Source organism: Geotrypetes seraphini, chromosome 2 (genome assembly GCF_902459505.1).
Source record: "Geotrypetes seraphini chromosome 2, aGeoSer1.1, whole genome shotgun sequence".
In the NCBI taxonomy this organism is placed as follows: domain Eukaryota; kingdom Metazoa; phylum Chordata; class Amphibia; order Gymnophiona; family Dermophiidae; genus Geotrypetes; species Geotrypetes seraphini.
The window spans coordinates 515,192,718-515,218,939 of record NC_047085.1 but is presented as its reverse complement, the minus strand read 5'-3'; the positions used below and the strand labels follow the sequence as shown (position 1 = coordinate 515,218,939).

General features: G+C 46.1%; 1 protein-coding gene and 1 pseudogene across 1 annotated transcript in view; both read left to right on the top strand.

The window, feature by feature from the left end:
• The window catches only part of LOC117355241, a 239,152-nt pseudogene that overhangs the window by 25,235 nt on the left and 187,695 nt on the right, over positions 1-26,222 (top strand).
• The window catches only part of LOC117355247 (zinc finger protein 595-like), a 113,737-nt gene that overhangs the window by 24,232 nt on the left and 63,283 nt on the right, over positions 1-26,222 (top strand). The window contains exon 3 of the mRNA XM_033933537.1: positions 4,210-6,319. Coding sequence (XP_033789428.1) covers positions 4,210-6,319 — 2,110 coding nt within the window. The remainder of the gene's footprint in view (positions 1-4,209; positions 6,320-26,222) is intronic.

Sequence of the window (26,222 nt, the reverse complement as noted above, 5' to 3'; positions counted from 1 at the left end):
AACCAGACCTTCATGAGGTGCTTTGAGTCTCCTTACTCTATCCCTGCGGACCCTGGAAAATTGGATGCTCGATACCGCACGGTGCATCATAAGGGCTTCGAGGGACCTCAGCTTTCTCATCAGTCCCTCCTGGTCTAATCCTCGCTCAAGCGGTCTCATCCTGGTCAGGTGTATGCTTCGGTGCCTCCGGGCCGCGAGGGCAGGACCATGAATAAGTTTGGACGACACATCTATCAGAATTCTATGATGGCGTCCCGGGTCCTGAATTACAATTTCCACTTTGCCACCTACTTGGAATTTTTTCTGCCTGTGCTTCGGAAATTCACGCCCTACATCGAGTCCCAGGCTCGGTTTGAGTTTGAGGAGGTGGTTGCTTCGCTGTCCCAGCTTCGTCTTCAGTTGATGCAATCTGCCTATGATGCTTTCGAGCTCTCGGCCCGAGCAGCAGCCTGCTCTGTGGCGATGCGCCGTTTGGCCTGGTTGCGGACCATTGACATGGACCCGAATCTTCAGGACCGCCTGGCTAACGTCCCGTGTGCTGGGGCGGATCTTTTTGACAAATTAATCGAGACAGTCACGAAGAAATTGTCTGATCATGAAAAGTCCTTCCAGTCCATTCTTAGGCCGAAGCCTAAGCCTTAGCAGTCTCGACCCTCTCGACCGCCGTTGATCTATCAGCGGCGTTATCAGCCGAGGCAAGCTCCACCTGCGAAGCAACCTGCGAAACGGCAGCCTCCTCAGAAGGGTCAGCAAAAGTCTTAGCCGTCTGCTGTCCCTAAGGCTCCTCAGCCTTTTTGACTGTCTCTTCGAGGGCATAACCAGCCTCGTTTTGCCTCCCCCTGTTTTTCCCATCGGAGGGCGCCTCCATCATTTTTATCATCGCTGGGAGGCCATAACCACCGACCTCTGGGTCCTTACTATCGTCAGGGAGGGATACTCTCTTCAATTCCAGCGGGTCCCTCCAGACAACCCTCCAAGAGAGTATCCTTCCAACTTGACACAGACCGCCCTTCTTCTTCAGGAGGCTCAGGCGGACCAACAGGACCAGGGGTTTTACTCCCGGTACTTCCTTGTTCCGAAGAAGACGGGCGACCTGCGACCCATTTTGGACCTCAGGGTCCTCAACAAATTCCTAGTCAAAGAGAGGTTTCACATGCTGACTCTTGCTTCTCTCTACCCCCTCCTTGAGCAGAACGACTGGTTATGCTCTCTGGATCTCAAGGACACTCACATTCCCATCCATCCGGCCTCTCGCAAATTCCTCAGATTTCGGGTGGGACATCTGAAGTATCGAGTGCTTCCATTCGGTCTGTCCTTGTCTCTCATGGTCTTCACGAAGTGTCTGGTAGTGGTGGCTGCGGCACTCCGGAACCAGGGTCTTCAGGTGTTTTCCTACCTCGATGACTGGCTCATCAAGGCTTCCTCGGCCTCGGAGGTCATCTCGGCGACCTTGTCCACGATTCTGTTCCTGCAGAGTTTGGGATTCGAGATCAACTTTCCCAAGTCTCATCTACAGCCTGCACAGTCGCTCCCCTTCATCGGGGTGGTCCTGGATACCATACGTCTCAGAGCATTCCTTCCTCCTCAACGCATGGAGGCTCTTCTTCATCTCTGCCAGTCTGTATCTTCTCGCCAGTCCATCTCGGCGAGACACATGATGGTCCTCCTGGGCCACATGGCCTCTACAGTTCATGTGACGCCGTTGGCCAGACTCCATCTCAGAATTCCTCAGTGGACCCTGGCATCTCAGTGGAATCAGGTGTCGGATCCGTTGACTCGACACATCATCGTCACTCCTGCTCTTTGGCAGTCTCTAATTTGGTGGATGACCTCTTCGAATCTATCCAGAGGTTTGCTGTTTCATTCTCCTTCCCACCAGAAGGTTCTCACAACCGATTCCTCGACCTATGCCTGGGGAGCGCATCTGGATGGGCTTCGCACTCAGGGATTCTGGACCAGTGCGGACCGACTCCATCAGATCAATCTTCTGGAGCTCAGGGCCATCTACAATGCTCTTCAAGCTTTTCAACATCTGCTTCACGACATGATGGTCCTCATTCGCACAGACAATCAGGTCGCCATGTATTATGTCAACAAGCAGGGGGGCACGGGCTCAGACTCCCTCTGCCAGGAAGCTCTCAGAGTCTGGGATTGGGCGATTCGCCACAACACCTTCCTCAAAGCTGTCTATATTCAGGGGAAGGACAATGTCCTAGCGGACAACTTGAGTCGTCTCCTCCAGCCTCACGAATGGACTCTCCATTCCAACCCCCTTCATCAGATCTTTGCACAATGGGGGATGCCTCAGATAGACCTCTTTGCGACTCCCCACAACTTCAAACTGCCTCAGTTTTGCTCCAGGATCTACAATCCTCATCGCCTCGAGGCAGATGCCTTTCTGCTGGATTGGGGGAATCGCTTCCTGTATGCGTTTCCTCAATTTCCTCTCATTCAAAAGACTCTGGTCAAGTTGAGATCCGACCATGCCACCATGATTCTGATCGCTCCTCGGTGGCCCAGGCAACCTTGGTTCTCCCTTCTACTTCAACTCAGCAGCAGGGAGCCGGTGCTTCTTCCAGTGTTTCCTTCACTACTTACTCAACATCAAGTTTCACTGCTTCATCCCAACCTGCAGTCTCTCCACCTGACAGCTTGGTTCCTCTCAACGTAACCCCTCACCAGTTTTCACAGGCGGTGAGGGATGTCTTGGAGGTTTCCAGGAAGCCTGCTACTCGTCAATGCTACTCCCAGAAGTGGGCTAGATTTTCTTCTTGGTGTGTTTCCAATTCCAAGGAGCCTCAACGAGCCTCTCTATCCTCTGTATTGGACTATCTTCTACACCTGTCTCAGTCTGGTCTCAAGTCGACATCTATACGAGTCCACCTGAGTGCTATTGCGGCTTTCCGTCAGCCTCTACAAGGGAAACCTCTCTCCTCTCATCCTGTGGTTTCCAGATTTATGAAAGGACTTTTTCATGTCAATCCTCCTCTCAAACCGCCTCCAGTGGTTTGGGATCTCAATGTTGTCCTTTCTCGGCTTATGAAACCTCCTTTTGAGCCTCTGAGAAAGGCTCCACTAAAGTTTCTCACTTGGAAAGTGGTTTTTCTGGTGGCCCTCACATCTGCTCGCAGGGTCAGTGAGCTTCAGGCCTTGGTGGCGGACCCACCTTTCACAGTATTCCATCATGACAAGGTGGTCCTCCGCACTCATCCGAAATTCCTACCTAAAGTGGTCTCTGAATTTCATCTCAACCAATCCATTGTACTTCCTGTGTTTTTTCCAAAGCCTCATTCTCATCCTGGAGAATCAGCTCTTCACACTCTGGACTGTAAACGTGCTTTGGCTTTCTACTTGGATCGCACCAAACCACACAGAACTGCTCCCCAACTTTTCGTCTCCTTTGATCCAAACAAGTTGGAACGACCTGTATCGAAGCGCACCATCTCCAACTGGATGGCGGCTTGTATCTCTTACTGCTATGCCCAGGCTGGATTACCCCTTCCCTGTAAGGTCACAGCCCATAAGGTCAGAGCAATGGCAGCCTCTGTAGCCTTCCTCAGATCGACACCGATTTAGGAGATCTGTAAGGCTGCCACTTGGTCCTCGGTTCATACATTCACCTCTCATTATTGTCTGGATACTTTCTCCAGAAGTTGCCAACTCTCCCACCATCCCATTGAGGTTAGCTTGGAGGTCACCCACTAGTGAGAATACCTGCCTGCTTGTCCTGGGATAAAGCAATGTTACTTACCGTAACAGTTGTTATCCAGGGACAGCAGGCAGCTATTCTCACGTCCCACCCACCTCCCCTGGGTTGGCTTCTCTGCTAGCTACCTGAACTGAGGAGACACGCTCGGACCATCGGGCGGGAAGGCACTGGCGCATGCGCGGTGCGGGCATCTCGAAACTTCTGAGTTTCTTCAAGCAAGACATGCTTGTGAGACGTCCGTATCGGGGCTCTGTCGGATGACATCACCCACTAGTGAGAATAGCTGCCTGCTGTCCCTGGATAACAACTGTTACGGTAAGTAACATTGCTTTCTGGGTCTGTCAATTAAACGGTTAATACAAGCAGGAGTAAAATTAATCACTTAAGAAAAGCTTTATCAAAAATGTTATATTGTATCTAAAAATGCACAAAATACAAATGAGAAACATTCTACATCTTTATATTATGATACAAAACCATTTTTTTAAATCATCAAACAGGTTTAAACTGTCTTCAGAGGATCCATGAGAGTGAGAGGCCATTCACAGGTCCAGAATGTGGCAAAAGTTTTAATCACCAATCATATTTAAGAAGCCATGAGAGAATTCATACTGGACAGAAACCCTATACCTGTTCAGAATGTGGTAAACGCTTCAATGTACAGTCAGCTTTAAAAATGCACGAGGGGATTCATACCAGAAAGAAACCATATACCTGTTCAGAATGTGGTAAAAGCTTTAGTGTGCAGTCAGCTTTAAAAATACACGAGAGGATTCATACTGGAGAGAAACCATATACCTGTTCAGAATGTGGTAAAAGCTTTAGTGTGCAATCAGCTTTAAAGATGCACGAGAGGATTCATACTGGAGAAAAACCCTATACCTGTTCAGAATGTGGTAAAAGCTTTATTGTGCAGTCAGCTTTAAAAATACACGAGAGGATTCATACTGGAGAAAAACCCTATACCTGTTCAGAATGTGGTAAAAGCTTTAGTGTGCAATCAGCTTTAAAAATACACGAGAGGATTCATACTGGAGAAAAACCCTATACCTGTTCAGAATGTGGTAAAAGTTTTAATCAGCAATCACAATTAACAGAGCACAAGAGGATTCATACTGGAGAGAAACCCCACACCTGTTCAGAATGTGGTAAAAACTTTAGTATGCGGTCAGCTTTCAGAATGCACAAGAGGATTCATACTGGAGAAAAACACTATACCTGTTCAGAATGTGGTAAAAGCTTTAATCAGCAATCACAATTAACAGAGCACAAGAGGATTCATACTGGAGAGAAACCATATACCTGTTCAGAATGTGGTAAAAGTTTTAGTGTGCAGTCAGCTTTAAAAATGCACGAGAGGATTCATACTAGCGAGAAACCATATACCTGTTCAGAATGTGGTAAAGGCTTTAGTGTGCAGTCAGCTTTAAAAATTCACGAGAGGATTCATACTGGAGAGAAACCATATACCTGTTCAGAATGTGGTAAAAGCTTTAGTGTGCAATCAGTTTTAAAGATGCACGAGAGGATTCATACTGGAGAAAAACCCTATACCTGTTCAGAATGTGGGAAAAGCTTTAGTGTGCAATCAGCTTTAAAAATACACAAGAGGATTCATACTGGAGAAAAACCCTATACCTGTTCAGAATGTGGTAAAAGCTTTAATCAGCAATCACAATTAACAGAGCACAAGAGGATTCATACTGGAGAAAGACCCCACACCTGTTCAGAATGTGGTAAAAGCTTTAGTATGCGGTCAGCTTTCAGAATGCATAAGAGGATTCATACTAGAGAAAAACCCTATACATGTTCAGAATGTGGGAAAATCTTTAATCGGCAATCACAATTAACAGAGCACAAGAGGATTCATACTGGAGAGAGACCCCACACCTGTTCAGAATGTGGTAAAAGCTTTAGTATGCGGTCCGCTTTCAGAATGCACAAGAGGATTCATACTGGAGAAAAACCCTATACCTGTTCAGAATGTGGGAAAATCTTTAATTGGCAATCACAGTTAAAAGAGCACAAGAAGATTCATACTGGAGAGAGACCCTATACCTGCTCAGAATGTGGTAAAAGCTTTAATTCGCAAGCAGATTTAAAGATACACAACAGGATTCATACTGGAGAAAAACCCTATATCTGTTCACAATGTGGTAAAAGCTTTACCACGCAGTCAGCTTTAAAAAACCACGAGAGGATTCATACTGGAGAGAGACCCTATACCTGCTCAGAATGTGGTAAAAGCTTTATTCAGCAGTCAGCTTTAAATGTGCACAAGAGGATTCATACTGGAGAAACACCCTATACCTGCTCAGAATGTGGTAAAAGCTTTAGTCAGCAGTCAGCTTTAAATGTGCACAAGAGGATTCATACTGGAGAGAAACCGTATCCCTGTTCAGAATGTGGTAAAAGCTTAAGTTCACAGTCAGCTTTAAAAATGCACAAAATGATTCATACTGGAGAGAAATCCTATACCTGCTCAGAATGTGATAAAAGCTTCAATCAGCAGTTACATTTAAAAATACACAAGAGAATTCATACTGGAGAGAAACCGTATCCCTGTTCAGAATGTGGTAAAAGGTTTATTCATCAGTCATCTTTAAAAAAGCACAAGAGTATCCATACTGTAGAGAGACCCTATTCCTGCTCAGAATATGGTAAAAGCTTTAGTCGGCAGTCAACTTTAAATATGCACAAGAGACTTCATACTGGAGTAAAACCATATCCTGGTCAGAATGTGGTAAAAACCTAAACCTAAATGAAAATCACATTAAAGACATACAAGAAGATTCATTCAGGAGGTATAGAAAAAAGGTGTAAACGAATATTAAAGAGTGGTGGAGAGAGCAACTATCATGCAGACACTCCTGATAGAAAATATTAGCATTTCCTGCTCTCTTATATAGCTTTGGAATTTTTGACTTTTAGTGTATGCCTAGACTGTATTTTCTTAGATGTGAAGAGGGGATGAGCCTCATAGAAATAGATTTTAGACAGTGCTTACCGCTGAATATTCACCTATAACACAATTCAGCAATTCAAACTGGAAAACAATTATGTATAAAAGCTGTGATTATCTAAGAATATACAAAATAATCCACGAGAGAGAAATATTATATAGCTTTATAATGACTTCAGAGGATCCATGAGAGTGAGAAGCCATTTACATGTCCAAAATGTGGTAAAAGCTTTAATCCCCAATCAAATTTAAAACAGCATAAAGGGGGGGCAATAGAGAGCCTGAGCAGCATGGAGGCTTGAGACTGAGCTCCTGCCAATGATTCCGCTAATTGAACATTTACTCTCGATAATTCCCTACAACATTGCGTTTATCAAAGCTTGAACTATTTCTACTACTATTAATTATTTCTGTAGTGCTTCCAGACGTAAGCAGCTCTGTACAGAGCACAAAGAGTAAGAAAACAGTCCCTTTTGAAAGAGTTTACAATCTAAACAGGCAAGAGAGACAAACAGAATGTCACGGATACAGTTAAGGGGAACGAATAATCAGCTGGCTGGGTTGGAGGGCAGAGGAGTAGGGTTAAGGATTGAAGGCTATATCAAAAAGGTGGGTTTTCAGTCTGCTTTTAAACAAGGGAAGGGAACATAAGAATTGTCACTGCTTGGTCAGACCAGTAGTCCATCGTGCCCAGCAGTCTGCTCACGCGGCAGCCCCCCAGGTCAAAGCCCAGTGCTCTAAATGAGTCCAGCCTCACCTGCATACGTTCCAGTTTAGCAGGAACTTGTCCAACTTTGTCTTGAATCCCTGGAGGGTAGTTTCCCCTATAACAGACTCCGGAAGAGCGTTCCAGTTTTCTACCACTCTCTGGGTGAAGAAGAACTTCCTTACGTTAGTACGGAATCTATCCCCTTTTAACTTTAGACTGCCCTCTCGTTCTCTCTACCTTGGAGAAGGTGAACAACCTGTCTTTTTTCTACTAAGTCTATTCCCTTCATTATCTTAAGAACATAAGCCGTGCCTCTGCTGGGTCAGACCTGAGGTCCATCATGCCCAGCAGTCCGCTCACGCGGCGGCCCATCAGGTCCAGAACCTGTATAGTAGCCCTCTATCTATACCCTTTTATCTCCTTTTCCTTCAGAAAATTGTCCAATCCCTTCTTGAACTCCAATACCGTACCCTGTCCTATCACTCCCTCTGGAAGTGCGTTCCAGGTGTCCACCACCCGTTGGGTGAAGAAAAACTTCCTAGCATTGGTTCTTGTTCCCTTTTAATTTTTCCAAATGCCCTCTCATTTTTGTAGTTGTCGAAAGTTTGAAGAATCTGTCCCTCTCCACTTTCTCTATGCCCTTCGTGATCTTGTAAGTCTATCATATCCCCTCTAAGTCTCCACTTCTCCAGCGAAAAAAGCCCCAGTCTCTCTAATCTTTCAGCATATGAAAGGTTTTCCATACCTTTTACCAAACGTGTTGCTCTCTTCTGAACCCTCTCGAGTATCGCCATATCCTTCTTTAGGTACGGCAACCAATACTGGACGCAGTACTCCAGATGCGGGCACACCATCGCCCGATACAACGGCAGGATAACTTCTTTCGTTCTGCTTGTAATACTCTTCTTGATTATTCCTAGCATTCTATTCGCTTTCTTTACGGCCGCTGCGTATTGTGCCAACGGCTTCATTATCATGTCAACTATTACCCCAAGTCCCTTTCTTAGGAACTCTTCTTCAATAATAGCCCTACCATCGCGTAGCCATACCTTGGGTTTCTGTTTCCTATGTGTAAGACTTTACATTTCTCTACATTGAACTTCATCGGCCATCTCGTCGCCCACTCCCCTAGTTTGTTCATGTCCCTTTGTAAATCTTCGCAGTCCTCTTTAGTCCTTGCCCCATTAAATAGCTTAGTGTCATCTGTGAAATTTATTACTTCGCTCTTCGTCCCCGTTTCTAGATCATTTATAAATACATTGAATATCAGTAGTCCAAGCACTGACCTCTGCAGAACACCACTCATGACCTTCCTCCAGTCCGAGTAGTGGCCCTTCACTCCTACCCTCTGCTTCCTGCCCGCCAACCAATTGCTGATCCATCTATGTACGTCTCCTTCCACCCCATGGTTCTTTAGTTTCCGAAGTAGGTGTTCATGGGGTACCTTATAAAAGGCTTTTTGGAAGTCTAAGTATACAATGTCTGTGGGGTCCCCTTTGTCCATCCATTTGTTAATTCCTTCAAAGAAGTGCAATAAGTTTGTCAGGCACGATCTTCCCTTGCAGAAGCCATGTTGGCTTGTTTTCGATCATGTCCCCTCTCGGTCTCCTCTTTTCAAGGGAGAAGAGGCCCAGTTTTTCTAATCTTTCACTGTACGGCAACTCCTCCAGCCCCTTAACCATTTTAGTCGCTCTTCTCTGGACCCTTTCGAGTAGTACCGTGTCCGTCTTCATTTACGGTGACTAGTGCTGGACACAGTACTCCAGGTGAGGGTGCATCATGGCCCGGTACAGTGGCATGACAACTCTCTCTGATCTGTTCATGATCCCCTTCTTAATAATTCCCAGCATTCTGTTTGCCCTTTTTGCCTCCTCCGCACATTGCATGGACGGCTTCATCGTCAGCATATTACATCTTTCTGGAACTGTACTTGGTCTTCTACAGACACCTTTTCTTCACACTGAAACTGTCCTTACACCCGGTTCGTCTGGGTGCTGCAGCGTTTGCCTGGAAAGCTATAGTTATAGGCATCAAGACTATTCTTCAGTGTTGGTTGTCACCCAACACCCTTTAGAAACATAGAAACATAGAAATAGATGGCAGATAAGGGCCACGGCCCATCAAGTCTGCCCACTCTAATAACCCTCCCTATTTATCTTTGCGGATAGATCCCACATGTCTATCCCATCTGACCTTAAAATCTGGCACGCTGCTGGCCTCAATAACCTGGAGTGGAAGACTATTCCAGCGATCAACTACCCTTTCAGTGAAGAAGAACTTCCTAGTGTCACCGTGCAGTTTCCCGCCCCTGATTTTCCACGGATGCTCCCTTGTTGTCGCGGGACCCTTGAAAAGAAGATATCTTCCTCCACCTTGATGCGGCCCGTGAGATACTTGAATGTCTCGATCATATCTCCCCTCTCTCTACATTCCTCGAGTGAGTAGAGCTGCAACTTCCCTAACCACTCCTCGTATGGGAGCTCCTTGAGTCCCGAGACCATCCTGGTGGCCATTCTCTGGACCGATTCCAGTCTCAGCACATCCTTGGAGGACTCAAATGATTCAGCTGGCGGGATATGAATGTCGGGCTATTACAGATATGGATTCCAAATTTGGCTCTTTTTACCTTAATTGTTGGTTGCCTTTTTGTACTACTTTACAACCCTCTGTACGTAGTAGACTGCTTAATTGATTGTTGGATATTGGATTGACTGTTCCCATGGGTGGGTGGGTGGGTTGTGGGTTGGAGGGGGTGGGTGTGGGGTGGGGTAGTTTCTTGTTCACTGCTATTTGTTGTATTGTTCCTTTACTGCTGTTTGAAATGAATAAACAGATTTAAACATAATAGCTCCTTTCTACCAGGGATTGAGGGGCCGAGTTTTGCTTGGTGGGAAACAAAGGGTATTCACTATCTGTTTCAGTTGGTTGATGATGATGGCAAAATTGTGTCTTTTGCACAGCTGAGGGACGAATTTGATCTCCCACCTACTGATTATTTTGCTTATATGCAAATTCACAATTACATTCCTTCTTTGCCCTCTAGTTCCTTGCAGGCCTCTTGCCATGAGGTACTGTCTATGGCTTTTACCTTGCAGGCCTCTTGCCATGAGGTACTGTCTATGGCATTCCCAACTTCCTGTTCCCCTTAAATTCCATCATCGCCATTTGAAGGATGAGTCCCCTTTGTTTGACCATTCTAAATTGCGGGATGCTTGGGCCCGAGACCTTGCTGTGGATTTGCCTGATGATGTGCTTTTGCAGGCTGTCCGAAGGTTACCTGCCTTTCGAAAATATACCACCTTTTGGGAGCAACACTATAAGTTGGTCTTTCGTTTGTACATTTCTCCTAAGAGGGCTTATCTCTCTGGATTTCGTGAGACTGCGGCCTGACCTAGATGCCAGGCCCCTGATGCGGGCTTGGGACATATGTTCTGGACTTGCCCTAATATTCAATCTTTTTGGAACGCCATTTTTCATTTTGTAGAGCGCATTTGGAACATTAAAATTCAACGTTCGCCTTTGTTCTTATTTGGAGCTGTTCCCCATTATCACCCTCGTATACGGGGGGCTGCACCTTTTCTTAAGTGGACTGTCCTCGCTGCTTTGAAATGTATCTTATTGAAATGGCTTGAGGGTGTGGCACCGGATTACTCTATCTGGGGTGCCGGATAATTACCATCCTGATGTGGGAACGACGAGATGTGACAGACTTCACTACTCTCCCAGGACACACTTTTCAACACACCTGGGAATCTTTTTGGACTACCATGACTCCCTTGGCTCGCAGCTGATTGCTTAACTGTTGATTTCCTGTTAACTAATATCATTCTGTTACAGTTGGTATGCCTGTATTATATTGTGTTACTTCTTTACCTATGTTAATGTTACACTTGGAAGGATGACCTGGGGAGGAGGTATGGGGGGGCTTGCTTGGGGGGAAGGGTGGTCAAGGGGAAAAGGGGGGGAGTTATGTGGGGTTTTATATAAAAACAAAATTTGAGCTTGTTTGTGCTCCATCTTCTGTATTCCTTACTTCTCTTGTTTAGCTCAATAAAATATATTTGAACATAAGTACAGAAGTTGCGCTGAGGTGCCGTTTGGAGCAGCACAGGAGGTACCGGATAGAGAATGACAGGGAAAAAATCTGTCCCTGTCCCTGCACTGTCCCCGGACCACTGTCCCGTCACCATCACTGCCATCCCATTCACCGCCCCGTCACCGCAGCATCCATACAAGCCTCAGTACTGTAATATTTAGCTTATTCCTTCCTTATAAATCAAAGTTTTGTCTGCTGAACTGGAGAAAGATGTTCAGCTAGCATGGCTTTGTTTATAAATTTTTATCAACACAACTAATATATTACTTTATCCTGAAGGAAAAAAGAAGAAATATAATTTTTTTTTCTACCTTTGTTGTCTGGTTTCTGCTTTCTTCATCTTCTCATTCAATTCTTTCCATCCACTGTCTCCTCTCTGCATTTTCCATTTGTTCTGTTACTGTGCCTCTTCCTTTCTCCCCCTTCCAAATTGGTCTGGCACCCTTCTTCCCTACGCTCCCCCCAAGGTCTGCCAGCATCTTCTCCCCACTCTCTCTTCCCCATTTCCCTTCAGCGTCCTTCTTCCCACTCTGTCTTCCTCATATCCTTTCAGGGTCCTTCTCCCCACTCTCTTCCCCATTTCTCTTCAGCATCCTTCACCCATTCTCTCTTCCCCATTTCCCTGTAGCATCTTCTCCCCACTCTCTGTTCATCATTTCCCTGCAGCATCTTCTCCCCACTCTCTGTTCATCATTTCCCTGCAGCATCTTCTCCCCACTCTGTCTTCCCCATGTCCTTTCAGCGTCTTTCTCCCCCCCTGTCATCCTCATGTGCTTTCAGCGTCCTCCCCATCATCCTCATGTGTTTTCAGCATCCTTCTCTCCCCTCTATCTTCCCCATGTCCTTTCAGCGTCCTTCTCCCCCTCTGTCTTCCCCATGTCCTTTCAGCGTCCTTCTCCCCCTCTGTCTTCCTCATGTCCTTTCAGTATCCTTCTCCCCCACTCTGTCTTCCCCATGTGCTTTCAGCATCCTTCTCCCTCCTCTGTCTTCCCCATGTCCTTTCAGCGTCCTTCTCCCCCTCTGTCTTCCTCATGTCCTTTCAGTATCCTTCTCCCCCTCTGTCATCCTAATGTGCTTCCAGCGTCCTTCTCCCCCTCTGTCTTCCCCATGTCCTTTCAGCGTCCTTCTCCCACCCTCTGTGATCCTCATGTGCTTTCAGTATCCTTCTCCCCCCTCTGTCTTCCTCATGTGCTTTCAGCGTCCTTCTCCCCCCTCTGTCTTCCCCATGTCCTTTCAGCGTCCTTCTCCCCCACTCTGTCATCCTCATTTGCTTTCAGCGTCCTTCTCCCCCCTCTGTCTTCCCCATGTCCTTTCAATGTCCTCCCTCCCCTGTCATCCTCATGTGCTTTCAGCGTCCTTCTCCCTCTCTGTCTTCCCCATGTGCTTTCATCGTCCTCCCCCCTCTGTCTTACTCATGTCCTTTCAGCATCCTTCTCCCCCACTCTGTCATCCTCATGTTCTTTCAGTGTCCTTCTCCCCCCTCTGTCTTCCCCATGTCCATTCAGCATTCTTCTCCCCACTCTGTCATCCTCATGTTCTTTCAGTGTCCTTCTCCCCCCCTGTCATCCTCATGTGCTTTCAGCATCCTTCTCCCCCCTCTGTCTTCCCCATCTGCTTTCAGCGCCTCCCCCCTTTGTCTTCCCCATGTCCTTTCAGCGTCCTTCTCCCTTACTCTGTCATCCTCATGTGCTTTCAGCGTCCTTCTCCTCCTCTGTCTTCCCCATGTGCTTTCAGCGTCCTTCTCCCCCACTCTGTCATCCTCATGTGCTTTTAGCGTCCTTCTCCCCACTCTGTTTTACCTCTTTCCCTTCAGCATCTTTTCCTCTCCACTCCACATTTCCTCCTTCCTGCCCCTTACCTTTGTGGCACTTCAGCCCCCCACCGGACAACAGGCCAGGTGCGACAAGCCTCCCTGCCTTTTACCTGTGGCTGGCGAAGTCTAAACTGCCTTCTTACAGCAGCCGGAGCGTTGTAGTTGCATATGGCTGCCGTAAAGGTTGTTTCTGATGCAACTTCCGGTTGTGTCAGAGATGACCTTTACGGCAGCTTCAAAGCTCTGGCTGTTGTAAGAAGGCAATTTAGACTCGCAGCCACTAAGGTAAGGGGCAGTAACGGAGAAAGGGAGCTGTTTCAATTTCAACTCTGCGGTGGCAGTAAAGAAGAAGGGAGCGTGATAGGTGACCGCACACGTTCCCTCCCTTAACTGTGTGGACAAGGCCATTCACCGCTCTACAGGGTGGTGAATAGCCTTGTCATAGTAGCCACGGTGGACACAGGTTTTTCCTCACGTTGTGGTGGGTTACCCGTGGCTAGCTGCAGGTAACAGCTACCGTGTCATTCTCTAGTTCCGGATCCGGCCGGCTGTGCACCCCCTTGGAGCGTGCACCCGGGGTGGACCTCCCCCCCTTTGGTACACCACTGCCTGGGAGGTTTATCTTGGTTGAATGTTCTTTACAACTGAGCAATTGCCTCAAGATAAGTACCTGTATATAATGTGTAAAGTGCTTTGATTGATTGTAACCACAAATTCCATCTCCTTTCTTTTTGGATCGAAGGAATATCCTAGTGGTTACTGGAGTGGCTTGAGAACCTGGGGAACTGGGTTCATCCCCCCTGCAACTCCTTGTGATTTGGGGTGGGGGAATCTGCTGCTATGGACTGGTCTGGGGGCTGAGTAGAAGGGAGTGGAAGCAGTGATGTAGCAAGGGTGAGAGGTTCCCAACCCTGCACTCTTCTCTTTGCCCTCTCCTTCTCCTCTTCCCCCTGCCATACAAGTCCCCCTTGCCTTGTAACTCTATCTTTCCCTGCACGAGAAACACCATGAACTTGGCGCAGAAGTGACGTCAGAGGGAGAGTCGATGCTGGCACGAGCAGCAGGTTGGAGTTGCTTCTCTCGCCCTGAAGAGCTAGAAGTACAGTGGGGGGAAATGAAGGCATGCTGTGGGAAAGGAGTGGGAAGGAACGGAGGGACAGAGAGAAGGAATGGGTGCTGGCACCCCCACCAAGACCGCATGGGGCAGACTGCCCCCCCATACTAGCCACTGATTGGAAGGCAGATGCGGGCTAGAGCTGGTCTGGGGGAGCCAAGTGGAAGGAAGATAGGGTCTGTAGCTAGAAGGAATGGAAAGAGGTGTTGGAACCATGTGGCTGGGGCAGGAAAGAACAGAGTGAGTGGACCTGCAGGGTGTTAGACTCATGTTGTTGGTGGGGGGGGGGGCTGAAGCTGGAGGGAAGGGGGAGAGTTGTTGGACCTCCAGGGGGAGGAGGGAGGAGGGAAAGAGAAGATGCTGAACCAAGGGGATGAACTACTGAAGCCAGCAAAGGGAGGGAGAAAAGACACTATTTTTCTATGTAGCATTCGGTAATAATGTGGCTTGTTCAGTTTTCTCAGTGGAGGGGATATTGGTGAGAGAAGGCTGTGGGTCGCCGGTTGAGCTGCTGCCTCTACAACCAGTGCTGCTTCCTGTGACCCTGAGCAAATCACTTAATCCTCCAGTGTCCACCACTTTGAATGTCTGCTTTGAAATGCCCAAGTGACAAAAAGGCAGTTTACAAGTCCCCATTCCCTGATTCTTTTCTGTATTATGTGTGATTTATAAAATAGCAATTGTACAGAATAGTTTCTTTTTATAAATAAGTTCAATATACAATCATAACTATTCAAGGCTTGTGCAGATGGGATCAGACAGTTGGCAGGGACAGGGGCTGAGCTCTCAGGGACAGGGACACATTTTTCCCCACATCATTCTCTAACTCTAACAACCTCCCAGTCTTGGTTCTCCCTGTGCAGGATCCCTTGTTGGCGGGAATCTCCTCCCTCAGGATTAGAAAGGAATTGGGGGAGGAGCCGAGACGGCTGGTGATGTCACAAGGGAGAAGGCGGAGCTTCATGCCGAAGGCTCTGCCCCCGTTAGTGCTGATTGGTCAGAATAGTCCCTGGGGCGGGAAGAGAGTGGGAGGTTACGCCCCCTAGCCCAGAGAAGGCAGAAAGGAGGAGTTTCAGGTCCATCTGGTGCTCATTACTTAGAATTTCTGTGGGATCTGAACTTTCTGCTCAACAAAGGAAAGAGTCGTCCATCTTGTGCTGGAGCCTCAAGTGCCCAGTTTCTTCTCACTCCAAGAACCAACCTGGTCTAGAGGAAGAGCCCCAAATGGCTGCAGGAGCTTCTGCTCAGGTAGGTCTCCCCTCCCCCACTTTTCCTGGCAGGGATGGGGGAGGGGACTTGGAATGCCACCACCACACTCCAAGGGGGCAATGGAGGGTTAAGGAGCAGCCCTGGGCTTCCATTCAGCCTCTCCTCACCTCATGGTCCAACACTCATTCATTCAAATGTGATTCTGTCCCTTATTCAACTTCTAAGTGAGTTACAGATAAAATATAATGGAAATAAAACCACCAGTAACAACGTATCTAATGTAGAACATATGGGACTAAAGTAAAGGAAGATGGGGAGGAAATGCAGTTAATATAGGAGAGACCAAAGGCTGCATTTTGACTGGTAGGAACTAGAGGAAGATTGAAATGTCAAATGGCAGATTCCTATGGGGAGAAAAGTCAGATTGCTGAATTGGCTTCGTGGGAGCCCTGAATGGAGAATGCAAATGATCACTCTGCTTCAAATGGAGCCCCCTCAGATCAGGGATCGGACTTCTTTAAGAGAACTTTGACCCCACGGGGACAGAGTTGTCTTTTCAACATGTAACTTGTATTGTTTTTGCCATAATAAAAGATTATTCTCATAAATGGCTCTTAAGAAGCCCTTTGAAGCCGTCTAGATCAGTGGTTCCCAACCCTGTCCTGGAGGACCACCAGACCAATCGGGTTTTCAGGCTAGCCTTAATGAATATGCATGAGCAATTTGCATGCCTCTCACTTCCATTATATGCAAATCTCTTTCATGCATATTCATTAGGGCTAGCCTGAAAACCCGACTGGCCTGGTGGTCCTCCAGGACAGGGTTGGGAATCACTGGTCTAGATATTCCAAAGCTCAGGGACAACTGCTGGAAAGAGGGAACGGTAAGTAATCTGCGATCTGAAGATCTAAGGACATGGGGCATTTTTCAATGAATTGAGCAGATTTAGTTTGCATCGTTTTAAAAGTTAGTCATGAAATTTTATATGAAATCCTATGTTATTACATTTTACATTTAATCACTTGGCAACACATCCATGCTCCATATGTACGCCTCCCCCAACTTATGTGTATCATTTATATAATAATGGCAGAAGGCGTTGAGTGTGTTTCTGGTTTGTGTTTCAGATGCAGGTGAAGTTTGAGGACATCGCTGTCTCTTTCTCCCAGGAGGAGTGGGAATATTTAGATGAAGGGCAGAAGGAGCTTTACAGGGAGGTGATGAAGGAGAATTATGAGACTCTGATCTCCCTAGGTAAGGACTAAAATAGTCAACTAATTAATGCGAGACATTTTTCTGCACTTCCTTTGCTCCAGAAACCTCCAAGTGTGATCAGGATCTCTCTGTACTAACCTCTATCTTAAGCTGACAATACGAGGGCTCATAAGATTATCTTGTGTGTCCTACAAGTTTTATCCCTTTGAAATCAGAGACGGAATATTTTCTGTTTCTTGAAGAAGAGCTAAAATGCAGGTTCAGAGTAGCCCAAATGGTCAGAACCTGTCTGCAGAAGATTACATTGTACCTGGAAGCAGTCTTTAGGACCAGGTCATCGATCTCTGCTCACCCTATAACACTGTCTGACACTGAACTGCTCCAAGAGCTGCAGAATTGTCTCCAGGATCACCTTGTGATAAGAGGAATACACGAAATCCTCACCAACTTCTCTTTCTATGTATTAGAGCAGGGTCTCTCAAATTGTGTGTCACGAGAGATTCCACAATTGTACTTTATTTTTAAAAATTCCCTTCTTAAATATACACTAGAATAAATGACATGTACATCGTACATCGCGTACAGAAGAGTGTGTTAGTGTCTGTGTGCATAAGGATACAACAGACAAGCATCATTTTTTGACGTGATTGGTCCTTGAAAACTAACAGCAAAAATTTTTAATGTATTAGTTTTCCTAACTTGAGCAACAAAGCAATCGAAGTTTTACCATTTGGATCTTCTTACCTCTGTGAACTTAGATTTTCACCTTACAGAAATCGAAAAAAAGAGAACGACTGCAGATGGTGGATGATGAAATGCGAGTTTGCTTGTCGACTATCGAGCCGTGTTTTGAGTCAAAACCAAGCAATAAACACATCCATCGCATTGATTAGCAATTCTATGTATTTTAGTTTCACTATTGTTACAATTACCCATGCATAGCTTAAAGAACTTTAAATCAATAACTCAAATTTAATTTTTTGTTGATTTTGCAATTTTATAATTTTAATTTTAATGTGCTGTGAAAAACATTTGCTTCATTTAGTGTGCCGGAAATAAAAGAAAGTTTTAGACACGTATTAGAGAAGAACTTCAGGTCAGGCCCTTAAAAATTGTGTCCCCCGCCCTCCCCAGGGTCAGTCTTGGTTGCTCCTCTTCCGCACATCTTTTGTATGCTGATAATTTGGCTCCTGCATAAAAGCAGCTCTTTGGAGAATTTACAATATTCTGTAGAGAGAAACATTGAGATAATTTTGGTCACCTGTGATAGGACCAAAAGATAATATGGACCTAGAGAGCGGCACAATAACGACAGCATGGCCTGCCCTGAACAGCCAAATGATGAACTCGTCCAGTATTGAATATCTGACTCCTACAGGAAAGAACTTCAAACAGATTACTAGGTTTATAGAAACATAGAAATGGTAGATAAAGGCCAAATGGCCCATCCAGTCTGCGTATTCACAGCATCCTCTATCTCCTCCTCTCTCTGAGAAATCCCACATGCCTCTCCCACACTTTTTTTTGTCTGTTTGATTTATTTTGTCTGTTTTCATGTGAACCACCAAGAACTTTGGATAGCGTGGTATAGAAATAAATAAATATTTGACCCTTACCCTGGAATTGTCTGGTGTTGTATCTTGCCGATAGGTTCTTCATAGTGTCATACAAGAACAGAAGAAAATCTCATGCCCTCTTTATATTTCCGGTTGTGAAAGTCAGAAATATCACGAGCACACTCTTTCATATAAAGCAGCCTATTACGATAAAGATTTCCATCCACTGCTACTTCAATCCAGCTCTTATGAACATTTTAGAAAACAACTGAAAACCTTTCCTCTTTCAAAATTTCTGACTAATTAGTCCCTTTGCATTCTTCACATTATAACATGTATGTTTTTTAACATTATTTTTTGTTAACCGCATCGAACTCATGGTTATGCGGTCTAAAAAATCCCCCGTCCTCTTTCCTTCTGTGAGGAGTAGTGGATTTGGCCTAAGACTGAGGAAAGGACCACCTTGAGCACAGCTGAGGTTCAGGAGATTTAACGAAGGCAAACAGATGACTTGGCTACAAAGCATATTTCTTAGAAAGAGAATAAATTTCCACCACTATGTCACTCAGACTGGAATTGGCATTAAGCAAAACAGATTCCTATCAAACCCCAGAGCCAAGAATAAATATAAGTGAATCACAGCTCTTATGGAGGTGAGTAGGCAGGAGCTGGTCGTGTCTCACTTAGGCTCTCTGCCTGCTTTTACATTTTTAAACATTTGTAGAGCAAGTTTTTCACTAGCATCTAAAAATCACATACAAAGGGGCTATTTTAAGCTCTAAGAGTTTGTCAAGGTGTATCTGCTGTACACTGCCTTGGATGAATCTCTTCATAAAGGCAGTTAATACATCCCGATAAATAAATAAAATTCATCATAGCTGATCTTTTGAACCTGCTGCATATTTTTCTGTGAATAAAAGGGAAGTATAACTGAGTTTTCATGTTTATTCCTAGAAACAGGCTCTGTAAGGATAAGTCCTGATCTGTTATCGTGGATTAAACAAGATGGAGAGCCAAATATCCAGGATCCCCAGGAATCAGGAGAGAGAGAAGTTAGACATCCAGACACGGGTGAGTAACAAAAACTCTACAGAATGATATGGGCTATAGTAATAATAATGCTATACAGAATAAGAGGAGGTATTACGGAGTACTTGTGAGCAATAACTACAGTATATGGAGATATTAGAGTACAGTTGAGTAATAATAACTATACAGAGTAAAACCAATGACTTATCTGTACGGAGAGCAGTATATAAGTCCTCACAAGTGGATGATGTCATCTGATTGGAAAAAGTTTAAAAAGCCACAGAAGTTTGTAGAGCTTTCATGAGCTGCAGACCCTGAGGCCCTGATTCTGTATAGGACGCCCGGGAGAGGTGTCCTATTCAGAATCGGGCCTACACTAAACCCCGATTCTGTAACCGGCGTCCATGGTACAGACGCTGGTTAGAGAATCAGGTTAGATTAGACATGGCCCGCTACACTTATCGCGGCAAGGGATCTCTCTGCCGCTATAAGTATAGCGGGCCGCGGCCGCCTGTCCGATTGCCGGCAGGAGGGTGCCCAAACCCTCCTGCCGGAAGATGCCCCCCCGACACTACCGACCGCTCCCCCCCCGACACTACCGACTGCCCCCCCAACACTACCGATCGCTGGCAGGAGGGTGCCCAAACCCTCCTGCCGCCCCCCTGACACTACCGATCACCGGCAGGAGGGTGCCCAATCCCTCCTGCCGGAAGACGCACCCCCTCCGCACTCCCCCCCCGCGCTAACAGCCCCCAAACCTCCCCCCCACCAAACTAACCTTTTCTTGTTGGACAGACGGGACTTGCCCGTCCAGCCGGCAGGCTCGCCTCATCGAAATGAGGTGGGCCCGCCCCTTCCCGTCCTATCCCTCCGAAGCCTAAGGCCTCTAGAAGCCTGGACCAATCAGGCCTTAGACATAGCGGGTCTGCCCATCCTCACTAAGTCTAAGGCCTGATTGGCCCAGGCACCTAGAGCCTGGTGGTGGCTCGCAGGTCTTTGTGGCTATGCCATTGGGCGGCGAATGTGGCTTCCAAACTGCGGCTTGTGCGCCTGCCTTTTAAAGGTCGACTATTGTTTGGTGTAGATTTGGAAAAATTGGTGAAGGATTTTGGGGATTCCAAAACTCAGAAATTGCCAGAAGATAAATCTAAGGGACCCTTGAGAGCCTTGCCTTTCCAAGCCTGAGCCAAATTTTTCTCCTGCTTACGGTTCCTCCTTTGCTTCCAGGCCTAAGTTTCCACAGCAAAATTCCTTTCATCCTACAAAACCCCCGACTTCTCAGCCAGTTCGTGCTCCAGCGGTGAGTAATTCCCAATGACGGGATCTCGGCTCCCCCCATCATATCTATAGGGGGCAGCTGTCTTCTTTCCTGGTTGAGTGGGTGTTCGACATCTTTCTTGGTTTCCCCGTGCGTGGGGGTGGGCAAGCAGCAGTTGATGTGCAGTTTGCTTCAGGTGCTTCTGGATCTTGGAGTGGTGGTTCTAGTTCCTCCGGAGCTGAGGGGCCAGGGGCAGTATTCCATTTACTTCATGGTGCCCAAGAAGGTGGGTTCAGTCATACCGGTTCTGGATCTCAAGAGAGTCAATCAGTTTCTCAAAGTCAGGCATTTCCATATGGAAACTGAGGGGTTCAACCGGGGGAATTCCTCATGGCGCTTACCTCAAGGAGGCGTATCTGCACATTCCCATCTGGCCTCCTTACCACCGCTATCTGCGGTTTGCAATTCTCAGGCAGCATTACCAGTTTCAGGCGATGGCCTTCAGCTGGCCACAGCTCCGTACATGTTTTAAAAGGTGATGGTAGTGGTGGTAGTGTTCCTTTGCAAAGAGGGCATTCGGGTTCACCCATACTTGGACGTTTGGTTGATTCGGGCTTCTTCTCGTCAGGAAAGAGTGCGGGTAACACAGAGGGTGATTTTGCTTCTTCAGTGTCTGGGCTGGGTCATCAATTTTCTGGAGAGCTCACTGATCCCCTCATAGTCATTGGAACATCTGGGGGTGAGGATCGACAGGGCAGTGGGGAAAGTGTTTCTGCCCAAGGACTGGGGCGACAAGTTGCAGTCTCAGGTTCGCCTTCTTCGTTGGGCCCCGAAACCAAGAGTATGGGATTATGTACAGGTTCTCGGCTCCATGATGGTGGCTCTGGAGATAGTGTCTTGGGCGCGATTTTACATGAGACTGCTTCAACACTCTCTTCTCTTACGGTGGTCCCCAGTGTCTCAGGACTACTGTTGTCATCTACAATGGATGCCTCAGGCCTCATTCAGCATGGAGTGGTGGCTGAGACCAATCTGTTCAAGGGTATGCCCCTGGTGTCGCCAGAATGGATTGTAGTCACCATGGATGCCAGCCTGTCGGGTAGGGGGGTGCAGTGCCTTCAGTCCTCAACACAGGGTGTGTAGTCTCAGGAGGAGGCTCACTTTCCTCTTCTGTCAGCGGCTCACATCACAGGAAAGACAAACGTGCAAATAGACTTCCTCAGCAGACATCTCTTAGATCCTGGGGAGAGGGAACTGTCTCACGAGGTGTTCAAACTCGTTGTGCAAAGTTAAGGTCTTCCGGAAACGGATTTCACGGAGTCAGCGCGCAATGTGAAACTATCGCGGTTCTTCAGGCACTGGGATCAGGGGTCAGATGTGGTGAACGTGCTGACTCTTCAGTGGCCTCTGCTGCATCTTCATGTTTTTCCTCCCTGGCCGATGATCGGGCGGGTGCCGCTTTCAGGGCAAAGTGATCATGGTAGCTCTGGATTGGCTGTGCTGGTCGTGGTATGCAGATCTGATGGTCTGTCAGCAGACAAGCAGTTGCAATTCCCATTGATGCCAGATTTACTCCACCAGTGGCCGATAAACATGGAAAATCCATCCCACTTTGGGCTTACATCCTGGCTCTTGAAAGGTTACGGCTCAGGCATAAGGGATATTCGTGGCAGGTTATTTTGACTCTTCTCCAGGCGAAAAAGAGATCTACGTCTGCGTAAAAGACTCATATTTTCCCTGTCTTCTCAGCAGCCTGTAGTTGCAAGGAAAAACACAATTTGAAGTGTCTGTTTGTGAATGCTAGAAGCCTAAAAAATAAAATAGGAGAGCTAGAGTATATAGCACTGAATGATAAGATAGATATAATAGGCATCTCGGAGACCTGGTTGAAGGAGGACAATCAATGGGACACTGTTACCTGGGTACAAATTATATTGCAAGAATAGAGTAGATCACATTGTAGGGGGGTTGCACTAAATGTTAAAGAGAGAATTGAATCAAATTAAAAAAAAACATTCTGCATGGCATAGTTAGCAGTGTGGAATCCTTATGGATAGAAATTCCATGTGTGAAGGGAAGGAATATAAAGGTAGGGTTATACCACTGTCCCCGGGACAAAATGAGCAGACAAATGAAGAAATGTTTTCAGAGATTAGGAAAGCTGGAGAAATAGGCAACACTATAATAATGGGCGATTTCAATTACCCCCAATATTGACTGGTTAAATGTTACATTGGGGAGTGCTAGGGAGTTAAAATTCCTAGATGTCATAAATGGGGAACCGACAAGAGAGGGTGCTATTTTAGATTTGGTTCTTAGTGGAATGCAAGACATAGTACAAGGTCCGCTGGGAAACAGTGATCATAATGTGATCAAATTTGAGCTGATACTGGGAGGAATGCCGCAAATGAAATCTACTGTAGGGGCATTTAATTATCGAAAGAGCGACTATGATAAAATGAGGAAAATGGTTAAAAAAAAGCTAAAAGGATCAGTTGCAAGGGTTAGGACTGTAAACCAGGCGTGGATGTTATTTTAAAATACCAAAGTGGAAGCCCAGACCAGATGTATTCCACGAAACAGCAAAGATGGAAAGAAGAGGAAACAAGAGCCGGCGTGGTTAAAAGGTGATGTGAAAGAGGCTATTAGAGCCAAACAAACATCCTTTTAAAGAATGAAAAAAGGATCCAAATGAAGAAAATAAGAAGAAACACAAGCACTGGCAAGTTAGATGCAAAGCATTGATTAAGACAGCTAAGAAAGAATATGAAGAGAAACTTTCAAAAGAGGCAAAAATTCATGGCAATTTTTTTAGGAACATCAGAAGCAGAAAACCTGAGGGAATCTGTGGGAACGTTGGATGATCAAGGAGCAAAAGGGGCACTCAGGAAGGATAAAGCCATAGCAGAAAGACTGAATGAATTCTTTGCTTCGGTCTTTATGGAAGAAGATGTATGAGATCTACCTGAACCGGAAATGGCTTTCAAGGATGATGATGCAAAGGAACTGAAAGAAATCTCAATGAATCTGGAAGATGTACTAAGCCAAATCGACAAGTTAAAAAGTGATAAATCGCCAGGACCGGATGGTATACATCCCAGGGTACTAAAAGAACTCAAACGTGAAATTACTGACCTGCTAAAATCATCTGTAGTATCTGAAGATTGGAGGGTAGCCAATGTTAAGCCAATTTTTAAAAAGGGCTCCAGGGGAGATCCGGGAAATTACACGTAGACAAACCAAGATTTAATGAGACGGAATCAGCATGGGTTCAATTGAGGGAGATCTAGCCTCGCCAATTTGCTTGACTTCTTTGAAGTTATGAATAAACATGCGGATAAACATAAGAACATAAGAAGTGCCATCTCCGGAACAGACCCTATAGGTCCATCAAGTCTGGCGAAAGGCCCCGTCAGGTGTACCCTGGCATAGTTTTAGTCCCCATATCACTCTAAGCTTCTCGTAAAGAGAAGTGCATCTAGCTTACCCTTACCCATGTCACTTTATGCCACTCATAAGGAGATGTACATCTAACTTACCCTTAAATCCTAGAACGGTGGATTCCGCAATTACCTCTTCTGGGAGAGCATTCCAGGTGTCCACCACTCGTTGCATGAAGCAGAACTTCCTGATATTTGTCCTGAACTTGTCCCCCCTTAGCTTCAGTCCATGTCCTCTTGTCCGTGTCACATTGAACATTGTAAATAATGTCTTTTCCTGCTCTATTTTGTCGATTCCTTTCAGTATTTTGAAAGTCTCGATCATATCTCCACGCAGTCTCCTTTTCTTAAGGGAGAACAACCCCAGTCTCTTAAGTCTTTCCTCGTAATCCAGGTTCTCCATACCTTCCACCAGCTTTGTTGCTCGTCTCTGCACCCTCTCTAGCAGTTTTATATCCTTCTTTAGGTATGGAGACCAAGTGTGGTCTGACCATCGCTCTATAAAGCAGCATTATAACTTTCTCCGATCTATTCGTGATTCCCATCTTTATCATGCCTAGCATTCTATTCGCGTTCTTTGCTGCCGCCTCGCATGGCACCAATGGCTTCAGTGTCCTATCGATTAATACTCCCAGGTCCTTTTCTTGTTCGGTTTTTCCCAGAGTTGCACCTGACATACTATACTTATGTTCCTTATTTTTTCTGCCTAAGTGCATCACTTTGCATTTTTCTACATTAAACTTCATCTGCCATTTATCTGCCCAATTCTCCAATCGGCTCAAGTCACTCTGGAGTTCCTCACTGTCCTTCTGTGATTTGATAGCCCGGCATAGCTTCGTGTCATCTGCAAACTTGATGATCTCACTGGATATTCCATCCTGTAGGTCGTTGATGAAAATATTAAATAAAATGGGCCCAAGTACCGAGCCCTGGGGCACACCGCTAGTCACATTCTCCCAGTCTGAGAACTTCCCATTTATGCCCACTCTCTGCCTTCTGTTCTCCAGCCATTTGCTTATTCATCTTAGTATATCTCCTTCTGTTCCGTGTCCTTGCAGTTTCCTGAGTAGTCTTACATGTGGAACTTTGTCGAACGCTTTCTGAAAATCCAAGTATATAATATCAACAGGTTCTCCATTATCAATTTGTCTCACTGTCTCAAAAAATTGAAGTAGGTTCGTCAAACATGACTTCCCTTTCCTGAATCCATGTTGGCTGGCTCTCATCAGGTCGTGTGTGTCTGAGTGCCAGATTATGCTATCCTTGATCAGTGCCTCAACCATCTTCCCAGGGACCGACGTGAGACTCACAGGTCTATAGTTGCCCGGTACTCCTCTTGATCCTTTTTAAATATTGGCGTGACGTTCGCTATCTTCCAGTCGTCTGGTATCTGTCCTGTTTTGATTGACAGGTTGGCAAGTTTTTGCAATAGTTCTCCGATTTCCACTTTTAGCTCTTTCAAGACTCTTGGATGAATTCCGTCTGGTCCAGGAGATTTGTCGCTTTTGAGTTTGTCGATCTGGCGGTAGATCTGGTCTAAGTCCACTTCTACTGTGGTAAGGTTGTCCTCTGGTTATTCCTTTGAACACTTTCACTGCTTCTGGAATTGTTGCAGTGTCTTCCTTTGTAAAGACAGACGCAAAGAAGGAATTTAGTCTGTCTGCGATTTGTTTGTCTTCCTTGATGTACCCTTTCCTTCCCTGATCGTCCAACGGTCCCACTGCCTCTTTTGCGGGTTTCCTCCCTTCCATGTACCTGAAGAAGGGCTTGAAGTTTTTGGCCTCCTGCGCTATTTTCTCCTCATAGCCCTTTTTGGCATCCCTCACCGTCCTGTGACACTTCTTCTGATCATCCTTGTGTTTGTTCCAAGTTTCGGTTGTTTTCATGCATTTCCAAGCTTTAAAGGAGTCCTTCTTTTCCTTTATGCTTCCTTCACCTCTTTAGTAAGCCACGCCAGCTCTCTTTTGCCTTTGGTTTTCTTTACTTTGGACATCCGCGGAATGTAGAGGCTCTGTGCTTCCGTGATAGTATTTTTCAGAAGGGACCATACCTGTTCTACCATTTTGACTTTGCCCATTTTTTTCTTGATCTGTTGTTTCACCATGGCTCTCA